The 15,000-nt window shown below is 39.1% G+C and overlaps 1 protein-coding gene across 1 annotated transcript; it reads right to left on the reverse strand.

Annotated features, from left to right (window-relative positions):
- Positions 1–10,654: 10,654 nt before the first annotated feature.
- On the reverse strand, positions 10,655–11,185 carry LOC137652814 (uncharacterized). The gene is made up of 2 exons (XM_068386222.1): positions 11,045–11,185; positions 10,655–10,909 (listed from the first exon to the last, which is right to left on the reverse strand). Exons 1-2 carry the CDS (start codon positions 11,183–11,185, stop codon positions 10,655–10,657), a joined length of 396 nt encoding a protein of 131 aa, XP_068242323.1.
- Between the last annotated feature and the right edge of the window lie 3,815 nt (positions 11,186–15,000).

Consider the following 15,000-nt stretch of genomic DNA (forward strand, 5'->3'; position numbering starts at 1 on the left):
CCTAAAAGAGGCCTTCATTGCTAAATGTGTATCATTTACTTGTATATGTATAATCCCCTTTACCACTGAGACTCCAAGCTACTCTGCCATCTTATAATACACTGTCTAATTTACCCTTTTGTGCTCCATCTACAACGAATATCAGCTGATCGAATTAGATTTATTTTTACTGTATATATGTAGAATCCATAAGAATTATTTATTATTTAGTGCAAGGTGAATTTTGTAGGTAATTTACTGGCTATCATGTTTATATATAGTAAGATTGGTTTTGAAAGTGATACGTTCTTTTACTTTAAAAATTTTAAATGTTAGCATATTTTAGTTTATTATTATTGCTAATCATTGTATTAATGTATTAAATATATACTGTCATTAGGCAACTTCATAAAATTTATTAAGAAATTTACCCGCAAGCCAATATCCAAAACTGGTATTTCATTAATCTTGACTAAAAAAATCTAATTGTTTACTCGGACCGTGTTTTAAGAAATCAAAGGAGAAGAATCGGAAAAAAAAAAACGTTACACTAAATGTACTTTCGTAAGTTAAAACAAATGGACATTAATAAAACAATGTTTATTATTAAATTATCCATAACCTTCTGTTTATTCTTTTATATTAGGATATTACAATTCCTCAACAATATGACAGAGCGGAACCTTTATTCGTTAAGTAGTTGGGGCGAGTAGATTATCGCTAAGGTGGGATAGGATAACGGATATAGCCTTATGCATCTAATAAATAAGATTTTACGATAAATTGACATATATTAGGAAATAACCATCTAAAATGATTACTAGCTTTAGTAATTCAAGAGAAATAGACTGATCAGAATTAAAATTAATTACCCAATATAAAGTTTACCTACTAACCTTCTTCCCCCTTCGTGAAATGGAATCATCCTTAATCTGGTATTTACTCAATAGATGGCCTCAGTGCGGTCTTTTTACTTACTTTGACGGCTGCTTTTCCATTTCCATACAACAGGGGAACCCCACTCTATACAGGACCTCCACTGTCGTTTTACCTTGTTCGTTCAGAGTAATTTACCATTTTATTTTCGCGTACTGTTCATTTGCAGTTAAATCGTCACTGTTGTATGACTGTGGGAATAAGAAAGTCTTCAATTTCGTATGTTTCACGGGAGCTTATTATATAGTCTCGGGGCTGAAGGAGGAAGGATTAAACAAAGTTTGTTATGTAGCTCTTTCGTATTGTCATACCTCTTCAGGGGCCAATTGACAATACGAAAGCGCTCGGCCTAGATTTCGCTCTACCGCTCCTTCCTTCCCCTTAATCATAGACCACAACATTGCATGCTTCAGGGATAGATCGTCAATATGCAGTATATATATATATATATATATATATATATAATATATATATATATATATATATATATATATATATATATATATATATCTATATATATATACATATATATATATATTATTAATAATAAAATAATAATAATAATAATAATATCAAATATAGTGATTCTGGTGCACAGCAATACAACAGCCTTAGACATATATCCTTGTTCATATATAGATGTATTGTATACGCTTGGGTATATTAAAAATATATGCAGTATATGGCCATACTATGTAAAACATAAACAGACTTATTCAATTCAGGGATATCGAACAAATATTTTTGAGGGACAAATTCAACATTATTATTTGTTTGGAGTTTCCAGATCATTTACCAATCCATACATCATATTTCATAGACTATAAATCATATGGTAATAATATAGATTAGAAAAAAAAATATAAAATAGTATGAATTAATATTAACCTTCAGAAGGCAATACATTGAACTTTAATCTAAACGTTCATAGTCGATTAAAAGGAAGAGTTTCATTATATTTTTTTTCTGTTTTTTTTCTGAAATTGATGCGCATTACACCAGAACAAAATTAGATTTCTCCAATTAAATCTAAAATCTAATTTTTGGTTATTTACAAAAACATTTTTATATTCAACATGAAATGATTTTTTCGTAATATGTAATTAGACTTTTGTATACGAATTAGCAGCGATTTGATAATATATTGATTAAATTTTCATACCTGAATCACGTGTGTTACAGTGAGAAACGTCTGGAAAGGAATATTCGTAAAAATAAGATTTCCTTTATTCAGAATATGATGTACATGTTAAGTGAAAAAATATTCATTATCCTGATTTTTCTTTCCCCCTCTCTCTCTCTCTCTCTCTCTCTCTCTCTCTCTCTCTCTCTCTCTCTCTCTCTCTCTCTCTCTCACACCAAATGTGTTGGGTATAAGGATTTTCTTCTCTATCTTATCTGTTGCTGTCTCCATTTCTAAAATAAATCATGCCTTACTTAGCTATAAACATTAATATATCTCTCTCTCTCTCTCTCTCTCTCTCTCTCTCTCCTCTCTCTCTCTCTCTCTCTCTCTCTCTCTCTCTCACTCTCTCTCTCTCTCCAAAAAAATAATAATAATAATAATAATAATAATAATAATAATAATGATAATATCAATAATTTGTTTTTTTCTTGAAACCCGTATTGGGGAAATTTTTGCTCTCTCTCTCTCTCTCCTCTCTCTCTCTCTCTCTCCTCTCCTCTCTCTCTCTCTCTCTCTCTCCTCTCTCTCTCACACTCTCTCTCTCTCTCTCTCTCTCTCTCTCTCTCTCCTCTCCTCTCTCCTCCTCTCTCTCTCCTCTCTCCCCTTGTATTTAAACTATACTCCACTTAAATTCATCAAAAATCTTATATAAGATTCTCTTCTGTTCCTTTATGTCTTACTTTAATAATCTTTTAATGCAGCAACTAGGCTACTATTTCTTGAGAATGAAAAATTCCTTATATAAAGGATGAGGGTTTGCCCCTTTGTATATATGAATTTTTTCATGTTGATCTACGACAGATAACATTGTAGCCTGTTCCAAGAACAAGTGATGTATCATAAAACCACGAGCGAATTGAATAATCGTAGGAGTTATTAATTCACTGAATTTGTAAGATAGCGAATGATCGAGTTTGTATAAGTACGCTTGAGTTTGTTAGATCCTCTATCTTAAAATTTTTCTTTTTTTATCATTTTCATGAAAAAAAAATCTCCTTTACTATTTCTGATGCTACTACAAAACATGTCTTCTTCAATAATTAGAGTATGTCGGCTTTCGTGGAAATCAGATATCGTCCAGCATTTGCTACAACGTTTCGGAAATGAAAAGAGAAAATAATTCTAATCATTAGCATATAAACAGCATATTTTGATCCGATATTAAGCAGGACTCTAAGTCTCTTTTTACATGTTCGGTCTTGTCAAAAATGTATCAATAATAAGGTAATACGAAAAATCTCCAAATTTTGTTATCAGGTATTGCAAGATAAAAAGTGGTCAAGCTTTTAAATTTGTGTTTTTCCATAGTTGTATATTCCAAACGTTTTTCGATGCTTAATATGTATTATGCCGTTTCAGAGACGTATCTCATTAACATCCAACGCAGATTAACTATTATTATAACTGCCTAAGAACAAAATCAAAATGATACGAAATATTTATGGTGTAAAAGCAAGCTCTATAATGTTAAACTCGAGCGTAACACCTCAAAATCCATTTATTATCATACGCCCTAAATCATTAAAGAAAAACGAGGGTCTAACGACAAAACTGAAGCTGTGTAATGCTTCTAAGAAGAGATTTTAGTATGTGGAGATGCACCAGTTAGGTAGTAACTGAAAAGCAAAGTAAATACAACTAACTTTATTTCGACCAAGTATGAGTTTATTTACAACCCATTCCAAGGAAGAATGGCTGAAAAATTCAAACATAACAATGCAAGAAAATATAGGCTTAAACAGGTTACCAGTGAGAGTGGGAGAGGGATAACGATGATATAGAAAAACAAAAAATAGAATTATAATTTCAGTTTGCAAGTGTGTGTGATACACATGCCTCCCCACCCCTTCCTCACCTATACAAAAAACATATACGTGAAACATGTTGCTCTGTTTTGGAGAGCGACTATTAGGCGGATCATCTTACAAGAGATACGCATATTTAGAGTGATTAATGAAGAGACATTCTTCTTTGCCTCGAACATTTAGTAAGAACGCTTTCGATGGATCACGAGGAAAGGTGGCTTGGTGGTTTCGTTATGCAGGAAAACGTGGGTTGCCTTGTGGAAATCTGTCGGTATGTGTCGCTTCACTGGGGACTTGTTAGTCTGGCGCCATGGAGTAGATTTTCCCACAACATAATGTAAGCGCTGCAGATTGTCGGAGTAGGTTGTTGAAAGAGAGAATTCGGCAGGTTGCCACACACAATTTCATCTTCCAAGGAATTCAGGATACCCTTATGAGTTTTCCTTAGTCCCAAAAAGACCCAAGGAATCTGAATATAGTAGTACCCCCGTCAGAAGCACTATCTTCAGGGATACTAGATCTCTCTATCCATCGTGAGAGTAAGGAAGATGTACACAAAGAAGACATTGCAATTAACCATGGGAATGGCTTCGGGCGAAACAGTGTGCAGTTGATGACATTAAACAGGTAACGATGTCCTTGTGATTGGGGTATGTGTATGAATGCAGGGAAAGCGTAGCTGAGTTGGAGAAAATATGCCTACTCCTGAATCCGTGTCCCAATGTACTTTTGAGAATTGGCATGAATTGCAGGTAAGGACCAAATCCTTACCATCCTTAGTGATGCCATGTCAAATGAACTTTTTTTTCAGTAGCTGTGGAGTAGAATGGCACGAGGGAGGTAAAAGGCCAGGAACAAAATCAAGTACTTGTCGGCGCATGGGAGAAGGTATCCATGGTGTATGTGTACCAGTACTATCGTCACAGAGGAGGGTGTCATTTGAGTCGTCTGGAGGGACGTCCTCCCTACGGATGGATGTGCAAGATGTTCTACATTCTTGGTACTCTGCATATTTTCTTTGGTCTACTTCCAAGGAATTGAAATCCAGTCCCAGGTGAATGGTGGCAAATAGGTTTCTTGACAGAGCTTCGGTAACAGGATTCCTTTTCCCAAGCACGTGTTCAACGGTACAATTGCATTCAGCCAGGTTGAAGAGATGTCTGCGTTAAAGGGCTGACCAGGTGTCGGTCTGTTGAGTGAAGGCATGTAGCAGAAGCATGTGATCCGTGCGAATAACAAAGGTTGTACCGTACAAGAAGTGAAAAAAGTGACGAACCGCCAAGTGTATTGTCAGCAATTCGGGGTTAGGTAGAGCAGCCGGATTCCACCTTGGACAGTTTTCTACTGAAGTAGGCCAACTGGCGGGGCAAGCCATTGAATACCTTCTGAAGTAGTGCCTCAATAGTGATGTTGATATCATTGGTGGAGAGAAGGAGAAGTGCATGTGGCACTGGGAAAGGGGGAGCAGCAGCGGTTGATAGGGTATTATTTGTGTTGCAGAAAGGTGCATCTTGAAGGGACCTTACTTTAGGTATTTTGACTTGCCATTGAGGGAGGAATAGAGGGGGCAAGAATGGCGGGCGTAAACGGCTGGCAGGAAACGTTGATAATAGTTAATTATACCCAAGAATTCTTGCAGTGTTTTGACAGTTGGGATTTCTGGGGAAGTTCAGAAATGGCTGCTACTTATTTAGGGAGGGGTTGGACTCTAGGAGCGATACTGTGTTGGCACCAGAGGTACGCTTGTCATACCAGACTACAAAGCCTCTTTTTCGTAGTCAGTCGAGCATGATTCTTAGGGGACTGAGGTGTTCCTTTTTGGAGGAAGAGAACACAAATATGTTGTCTATGTAACATACACAAAAGGGGAGGTTCCTTAAGATGCTATCAGTGGAACGTTGAAAACTAGCCACAGAGTTATGAAGGCCAAAACAGGACTAATTAATGGGGTATATACCAAAGGGGGTGGTAATGGCAGTCTTAGGGATGTCTTTTAGGTTTATGGCCACATAATAATACCCCTTCATGAGGTCGAGCGTGGTGAAAACCTTCACTTTGTGCAGTTAAGAGGTCATGATGTATTTTTGGAGGGGTTAGTGCTCTAGTTCTGTCTGCATGTTAGGGTACTTGTAATACCTGCACTGACACAGAGTGCCATTTTTCTTCAGGACGATATGTAAGGTGACGTCCATGAGCTTGAGACCTTTTGGCAAAGGCTCTTTTCTTCCATTTCGGCAATTGTTTTTTATTGGCTGCCAGACGATCTAGTGCCAAATATCTGAATTGGCAAACACTAGGTGAAGCGGAGGTTAGACAGTAAGCGACATCAACCAGGAATTGGAAATGTTGGAGGAAGTCCGGCCCTAGGATAGACAATGTGACTTCAGCCACGAGACACATCCAATTATATTTGGTGCATCCAAACAATAATGTGAGGGTTTCATAACCATTGTTGGGGATCGCAGATCCGTTGTTAGCTACCAGGAGAGTGTTGACCGACATAGACAGAAAAAGTTGTGTCCTGGAGAGTGGCCTAGGAGAACGAGAACGGCAAGCATCATGTAAAAAGAAAAGATTAGTAACAGGGAAGGTCACGGCTACAGTCCATGACCTACTTACAGATTTTTGGCCATTGATAACCATGCATACATATGTTAGTGGCAGCCCCAAATCCTGAGTGGTAGTAGTGGCTGTAGAGGTCATTGATTGGGGCGTAAGCGAGTTGTGGCCGGTGGGTGGTTTTGTTGCCACTCTCCCACATCACGGGGTGAGGTCTCTATCCTATTGCATTCACATCAGCTTCGGTCGATGTTGAAATGTTGTCTACTTCACTAGGAGTTGGGACGTTGATGAAGGACTTCAATATGGTGAAGTGGCCGTTCATAACTTCATTGACTTTGGCCATCAGGTCCTTCATGGGAAAAATATCAACATCCGGGATGGCAGAACGTAAAGGGCATGAAGTAGGTTCACTTCACGAGGAGGGCATCTGTGGCATGTTGCAGACAAGTGATACTGGTCATTTCTCTCAGGCAAGCGAAGACTTTTGGATCCGCAACAGTTGCTAAGAGAGCTGAAAAGGTTTTGTTATTCGGTTGGCTGGCGATGTAGAGTACTGCTCTAGGAGGTATGATTTAAGGGTATCTTGAATTATTTGTGTTTCCCCTTGCTCATATAGCCAATTGGAGATTTCGGGGAATGTATCCTCAGAGATCACCGCGAAAAAGTATTCTGCTTTGGTGGTTGTCTGAGTCATGCCCTAGATGTAAAACTGGACTTCAGGATGCTGGAACCAGTAAGACACAGCCGTGTGGGGGAAGGCGTGAGAGAGCTGGATATCCCGCTGGTCACCAATGTGCAGATGCACTAGTTAGGTATAAATAAAGTGGAATGAATGCAATTAACTATATTTCGACGGAGCATAGGTTTATATCAACCCGTTCCAAGGAAAAACGGCAGAGAAATCAAAATACAATGATGCAAGAACATACAGGGTTAAACAGTTTATTAGTGAGAGGGGAGAGGTAACGATAATAATAAAAAAATACCATTTCAGTGTGTGAGCCTCTGTGATACACGTGCGGTAAAATCGTGTTATAACAAATTGACGGCTGAACAAGCTATTATAATAACTTGAAGCAAGTGGGCTTACAAGCTTTTCTTTGTTAGACCTGCTTAATTGGAGTTTGTATCTGTGTATAAACGTTTCCCCAGAAAAATGAATAGCATTTTCCATAACGTTTTTAACATATTTCCTTTCTAAATAAGATTAATGTAAATGTAAATATTTACCACAGCTTAAACATACGCACATCTTCGATGCATTTCTTATCTCAAAGAAACTGGTAGAGCTAATTCTTATTTTATTTTATCAAATAAAACTTAAAGACCCAAAAAGGGAGTCAGAGCAAGTATGCGGACAATTTTAAATATAAGATTCAAGAAAAAAATAAGGACAATTATTTAAGATAATAAATTTGAACCTCAACACGATGAAACGCAATAGCTTCCTTCTCTTTTGAATAAAATAGCATATTTATTATAAAAGAAATAGTCCTGTAGGACATAAACTGTCTGGGAAAAATTTTCTTTCCTGTCAGGGAAAAATTATTGATAAAAAAGAAATGACAGAAGCAAAAAAATATCGTATGATTTCAGATATATAAAGGTCCTCGTCAATTAACGTAGATAAGCTTGTAAATTATATGAAAAATAAGGAAAAGGGAAGATTAAAAAAAAATTAGGATAAAGGAATGAAAGGAATAAGCAGGTACAACATATTCATCCTCTTCAAGATCTCAAGCAGAGACCTGAGATGTGGATAGAATTTCAAATAAAATCTATAACCAATATCTGCTTCAACACGTTCAGGGTAGTAAAAGTAGTCTAATACATCTCTCTCTCTCTCTCTCTCTCTCTCTCTCTCTCTCTCTCTCTCTCTCTCTCTCTCTCTCTCTCTCTCTCTCTCTCTCCCCTTTTTGAAAGTAATGATTTGTTAAGGAACTGAATATCTCAAGTTAATTTGATAATAAATTTACGTTTGTGAAATTAATTTTGTATGTATGTATATCATCATTCTCATCATCATCATCTCCTCTTACGCTTATTGAATCAAAGGGCATCGGTTAGAATTCACCAGTCGTCAATATCTAGAGCTTTAAAATCAATAATTTTCCCTTCGTTATTTCCTACTTCACGCTTCATAGTCCTCAGCCTTGTAGGCCTAGGTCTTCTAAATTTTTTTGTACCATTTTGGGCCTAATTAAATGTTTGGTAAAATAATCGCTAATGAGGAGTACAAAGAGCATACCAAAACCATCTCCATCTACCCTCCACCATGATCTCTTCCACATATGGCACTCAACGTGATCTCTTATAGTTTCATTTCTAGTCCTGCTGCGCCATTTCATTTTTTATATTCTTTTGCGGTCTTTGTTCTCAAATCTACCAAATCTGGTGGATATTGTTTCATTGTTGCACCACGAACAATGTCCATTCAGCAACACCAACCTCTCTAAACTGTTAAATAGTGTCACGAGCCAAGAGAATGTTGTGACTCAAAGGCAGGATGAAGAAACTGGGTAACTTTATTACAGAATACTTGCTTTTATATACATAAACTCCATACAAAAAAGGCATAAAAGACATAACAGGAAATTTCCTGTTCAACCGACACTGCACCGATTAACAGCTAATGGTGAGAAAAACAGACATTTAATTTCAGGTCCTTGTCAGTGCGAGGGGAGAGCGAAGATACAAGCATAATATATACACAAAATGAAATGACGTTACTATGTACGATCCTGTGACAAACGGTTGGTACATAGCTCCTCCTCTAAAAATAACATACTGTACATGTTAATTAGGGTGCCCCGATCTAGAGAGGTAAACTGTAGGTGGGTCATCTAGCAGCAGATAAGCATGTTTTAGACAATCAATGGAGACCCAGTCTTCTTTGCCCGGAATGTTTAGTAGAAATGGTTTCGGACTGCGTTGGATCTCAAGGAAAAGGCCTGTGTAAGGAGGAGTTAGCGGTGGCTTGCTAGTGTCGTTGCGTAGGTAGACGTGCGTTGCAGAGTACAAGTTTGTCGGTATGTGATGCTTCTCTGGGGGCTTTTAAGTCTGACGGCATGGAGTGAATTTTCCCACAACACGACATATGAGATGGAGTTCGTCAGAGGAGGTTGCAGTAGGAAAAAAATTCGGTAGGGATGACCAATGGGTCCCCATACACGATTACAGATGCCGAGACGTCGAGGGCGTCTTTAGGAGTGGGCCCTAGTCCCAGGAGGACCCAGGGAAGTTGAGTAAACCAGTTGGAATCCTTGCTGCGCGACATCAAAGCTGCTTTGAGGGTGCGATGAAAACATTTAACCATTCCATTGGCAGCGGGGTTGTATGCAGTTGTCTGATGTAGTTTGATGCCCAGGAGATTCGCTAATAATGTCCACAATTGAGAAGTGAAAGTGGTACCCCTGTCAGAAGTAATATGATCAGGGATACCAAATCTTGCAATCCATCCTAGGAGTAAGGCAGATGTACATGGGGACTTTGCAGTTTCTATGGGAATGGCTTCAGGCCAACGAGTGGAGCGTTCAATGACGGTAAACAGGTAACGATGTCCTTGTGATGTGGGTAGGGGCCTAACACGTCGACGTGAATGTGGTGAATAGACGCTGAGGTTAAGGAAAGTTGCCCACTCTTGATTCCGTGTGTCGATATATTTTGGAAGTTTGACAAGAAGTACAGGCACGGACCCAATACTTAGCATCCTTAGAAATGCCTTGCCAAATGAACTTCATCTTCTGCAGCTGTGCAGTAGAATGGCACGGCATGGGAGCAGGAATCCTATGTCGGGGTCTGCCAGTACTGACATCACAGAGGAGGGTGATATTGGAGTCTTCGATGGGGAAGTGTTCCCAACAGAGGGACGTGAAGGATGTCCTACATGCTTGATACTCTTTTTCCTTTCTTTGGGCTTCAGCCAAGGCGTTGTAAATTCCCAGTTGAAGGCAGCCAACGTGTTCCATGACAGGGCATCGGCAACGGGATTCATTTTCCCAGGGACGTATTGAAGAGTGCGATTGTATTCAGCCACGGCGGATAGATGTCGGCGTTGACCGGCGGACCAGGTGTCAGACTGTCGAATGAAGACGCGCACCAGAGGCATGTGGTCTGTGCGAATGATGAAGGAGTACTTTCTAAGAAATGGCAAAAGTGACATACAGCCAAATGCACCGCCAGCAATTCACGATCGAAGGTAGAATAACCCAATTCTGTCTGCCTTGGAGAGTTTTCTGCTGAAGAAGGCCAATGCCCGGGGCGAGACGTTGATTACCAGTTGGAGTACTACACCAATAGTGATGTCGCTGGCATCGGTGGAGAAAAGGAGAAGGGCATGTGGGATATAAAAAGTGATAGCTGCAGCGGTTGATAGGACCTTCTTTGCATTGCAGAAGGCCGCTTCTTGAAGGGGACCCCACTTCAGGTCCTTTGGCCTGCCCTTCAGGGAGACATAGAGGGGAGCAAGAGAGACGGCAATTGCTGGCAAAAAACGGTGATAATAGTTGATCATGCCCAAGAATTCCTGCAGAACTTTGATGGTCGAGGGCGTTGGGAAGTCCTGAACGGCTGCTACCTTCTCAGGGAGGGTATTGACTTCTTCAGGAGTGATGTGGTGCCCTAAGAACGACACTTCATTGGCACCAAAAGTACACTTGATATACCGGACCACAAAGGCGTTTTGTTGCAGGCGGTAGTGATCCGGTTCTGTTTGCATGTACAGGCACCTCTAATCCCCGAACGGACGGAGGGAGCCGTCTTTCTTCAGAACGATGTGTAAGGGTGACGACCATGGACTGGAATCCTTTTGGAAAAGCCTGACTTCCTCCATTTCAGTGAACGTCTGTTTGGCGGCAGCCAATCCTTACGGTGCCAGACGTCTGAATTTTGCGAAGACTTGTGGTCCCATCATCTTGATATGGTGATAAATACCGTGCTTGGCAGGAGCCTTGGGCGTTTGGTGAAGTTTTGGACGGAAAACTTCTGGGTACGATGTGAGGAGGTGGGCGTTTTGTGAAGTGCTAGACGGAAAAGTTCCAGGTAAGATGGGAGGAGGTGCGTGTAGGCATCCATGGGTGCACTGATGTGGAGTGCAAGGTTGAAGGGGGCGGGTTTAAGAGGTGACGACAAGTACGAGTCAACGTTGACCAACTGTTGGTGGGTGACATCGACAAAAGGTGGATATGAGAGAGGAAATCCGCACCGAAGATTAGCAATGTGACGTCAGCCACGAGAAACTTTCAATTAAATTTACTGTTTCTAAACGATAATGTGAGGGTCTTTTAACTGTAGGTGGGTATCGCAGATCGGTTGGCAGCTACCAGGCGAACGTCGGCAGACGTAGACAGACTACTTCGTGTTCTGAAGAGGTCCTTTGGTATAAGAGAACGACAACTCCCCGTGTCTAAAAAAAATCGGACGCCGGTTCCTGCATCATGTAAAAAGAAAAATATTAGAAACACGGGAGGCCCCCACCACGAGCGATGGACTACTTACACATTTTTTGCCCATTGACAATCCTTGGCACATTTCTTCGCGGCTGCCCCGAGTATGTTATGGTAGTAGCAAAACTGCTGCCAATGGGAGGCAGTAAGTGGCTTTAGAAGATGTTGGTTGGGATGCGAGCGAGTGATGGGTAGTGGGTGGCTTTATCTCCGCTTCGGCACGTCACGGGGTAGGCGTATATGTCATACGGCATTCACGTCAGCTTCGGTTGATGTTGAATAGGCGTTCTCTTCGTCAGGAGTAGAGACGTTGATGGAGGTCTTGAAGGTCGTGAAGTGGCTTTGGTCATCAAGTCCTTTATGGCTAAACTATCGACATCGGTTATGGCAGCGCGTACAGGTTCGGGTAAACGGCGTATCCGAAGGGCACTAAGTAGGTCCACCTCACGAGGAGAGCTGTCTGCGGCAGGTTACAGGCGAGCGATGCCCTTTGGTCCCCCAACGGTTGTTGCGAGAGCTGAAAAAGCTTTGCTATACGGGCGGCTGGCGACGGCGAGTGCTGCTGCAGAAGGTATGTTTTGAAGGCGTCATACGCTATTGGAGTGTCTCCTTGTTCACAAAGCCAGTCGGATATTTCCGGGAAGGTGTCCTCAAGTATCGCACGCGAGAACATAATTTGCTTTGGTTGTTGAGCGAGTCACGCCCTTGATGCGAAACTGGGCTTCTGTGCGCTGAAACCAAGGAAACGCCTCTCCGCTGGCAAACGACGAAAGTTTCAATTGGGCGGCCATAATACCAATGACGGAGGGGCGAGGCGGTGTGGAAGGCGGGAGGAGCGAGTCGACTTCCAGGGTCACCAATGTCACGAGCCGAGAGAAGGTTGTGACTCAAAGGCAGGATTAAAGCAATTGAGTAACTTTATTACAGAACAATCGCTTTTATATACATAAACTTCATACAAAAAAGGCATAAAAAACATGACAGGAAATTTCCTGTTGAACCGACACCGCACCGGATAACAGTTAACGGTGAGATAAACAGACATGTTATTCCAGGTCCTTGTCAGTGCGAGGGGAGAGCGAAGATACTTGCATAATATATACACAAAATGAAATGTCATTACTATATACGATCGTGTGACACACAGTTTGTACAATAGGCTGATATTTATATATAATTTTAGGAGATTTGATTTCAAAATTTCACTTATCCTTGCAATTGTCTGATTTGCTTTTTTCAATATTTCATTAGATTCTCATTTTAAAGATTCTGTATTATAGATCTTAGCTCCCAAATATTCAATTGATTTTACATCTTTATTATTTTTCCCTAACAATGATATTTCATCTTCCATTGCATATTCCGCTGTTATCATCACTTTTTTTCTTCTATATGTTTTGACACAACCTCCTGTGATATTTACTGCCTTCTGGTAAGCAAACATTGTAATTATTGTGGTGTTGTGCTAATAAGGACAGCCCACCATGGGTCAGCTTATTTCCTATTACCAATCCAGTCCAATCCATCTCCACCATCTTCAACTGCTCTAAGCATTGAGAAATCCCAAAGGTTAAAAACATAGTAGGTGAAAAAATATTCCACTGGAGTATTCCACGGCTCACTGGAAATTCATTAGACAGGACTCCACTAACATTAACATTTCACTTATTATGCTCATGAATAGACTTAATGAAATTCCCAAATTTTTAAGGACGTTCTTAATAATGCCGGACTCTCCATAAAATTGGCTAGTACACACTAACAGATGACTTTTCATTTCCGCCAAATGTTATCAAAAGTGGATTTCTTTACTCTATTTATTCTTGTACTACATGTCTTAAAATGAAAATCTGGTCAGTAAAACTTCTAATTTTTTCTAAATCCTGCTTGTCCTTCTTTCCGCTTTGCATCATTCTTTCTCTCTAAACTATTTAAAATAAGCTTACTATATTTTTTTTTCATGATAATTCACGTAATTATTGTTATCTGTCAGATCCCGATTTCTTTTTTTTTCTTTTTTCGCCAACACTCCTAACTCCCATTCAACAGGTTTTCCTTCTTCATCCTACATTGTACAAAACAATCTTGTAATTATTCTAGGAGCCACTTCATTTAGGGCTATCATCCTAGAAATTATTCTTTCGTATCCAGAAGCTTTCCTCCTCTTGAATTTTTTAAGGATTGCTTCGACTTCAAGAGCACTGAATTCCTTTATAGGCACATCATGGTCTTCTTCAGCTTCAGGTATATCAATTAAATTATTCCCATCATATTTCCTATTCATGACCTCACTGATCTGTTCCCTCTAATGTTGCCTTTCTCCATCTATACTAATTATAAGAGCCCATCTCTCTTTTTGATGGGTATATGTTTCTTCCTCATTGCCCCAGTAAAAGTTTCTTTAAAAAAGCTATGAGCAACTCTTACACCATAGCCCCTTCCTGATTTCATAGCTTTGTTTGCCTCATCTGCTGTCCCGTGTAAATGTTCTCTTCAGTCATTTCAAGCTTTTCTTTTGACCTCACTATCAATACAGGATTACTTAGCACGTTCTACCTTATGATTTTCATTACTACCTGGGAAACAACCAATCAATTTATGCGTCATATAGCAGTGGTTTAATTTACACTTTGCAAGTAACTATGTGCTATTCACAGCTCCAATTAGTTAATGCCTTTCTACTCTGAGTGTCTACATAATTCCTGCCCCTTCTCTTCCAACTGCTTTTTAACTATTATGTCTAATTGATTTACTGGTATGATTATTAAAACAAATGCTTTTTGATAAACAAAAAAAAATTTTGGATATATATATATATATATATATATATATATATATATATATATATATATATGTATGTATATGTATGTATATATATATATATATATATATATATATATATATATATATATATATGTATATATATATATATATATATATATATATATATATATATATATATATATATATATGTATGTATGTATGTATATATATATATATATATATATATATATATATATATATATATATATATATATATATATATATATATATATATGTATATATATATATATATATATATATATAT

This window comes from Palaemon carinicauda, chromosome 14 (genome assembly GCF_036898095.1).
Source record: "Palaemon carinicauda isolate YSFRI2023 chromosome 14, ASM3689809v2, whole genome shotgun sequence".
In the NCBI taxonomy this organism is placed as follows: domain Eukaryota; kingdom Metazoa; phylum Arthropoda; class Malacostraca; order Decapoda; family Palaemonidae; genus Palaemon; species Palaemon carinicauda.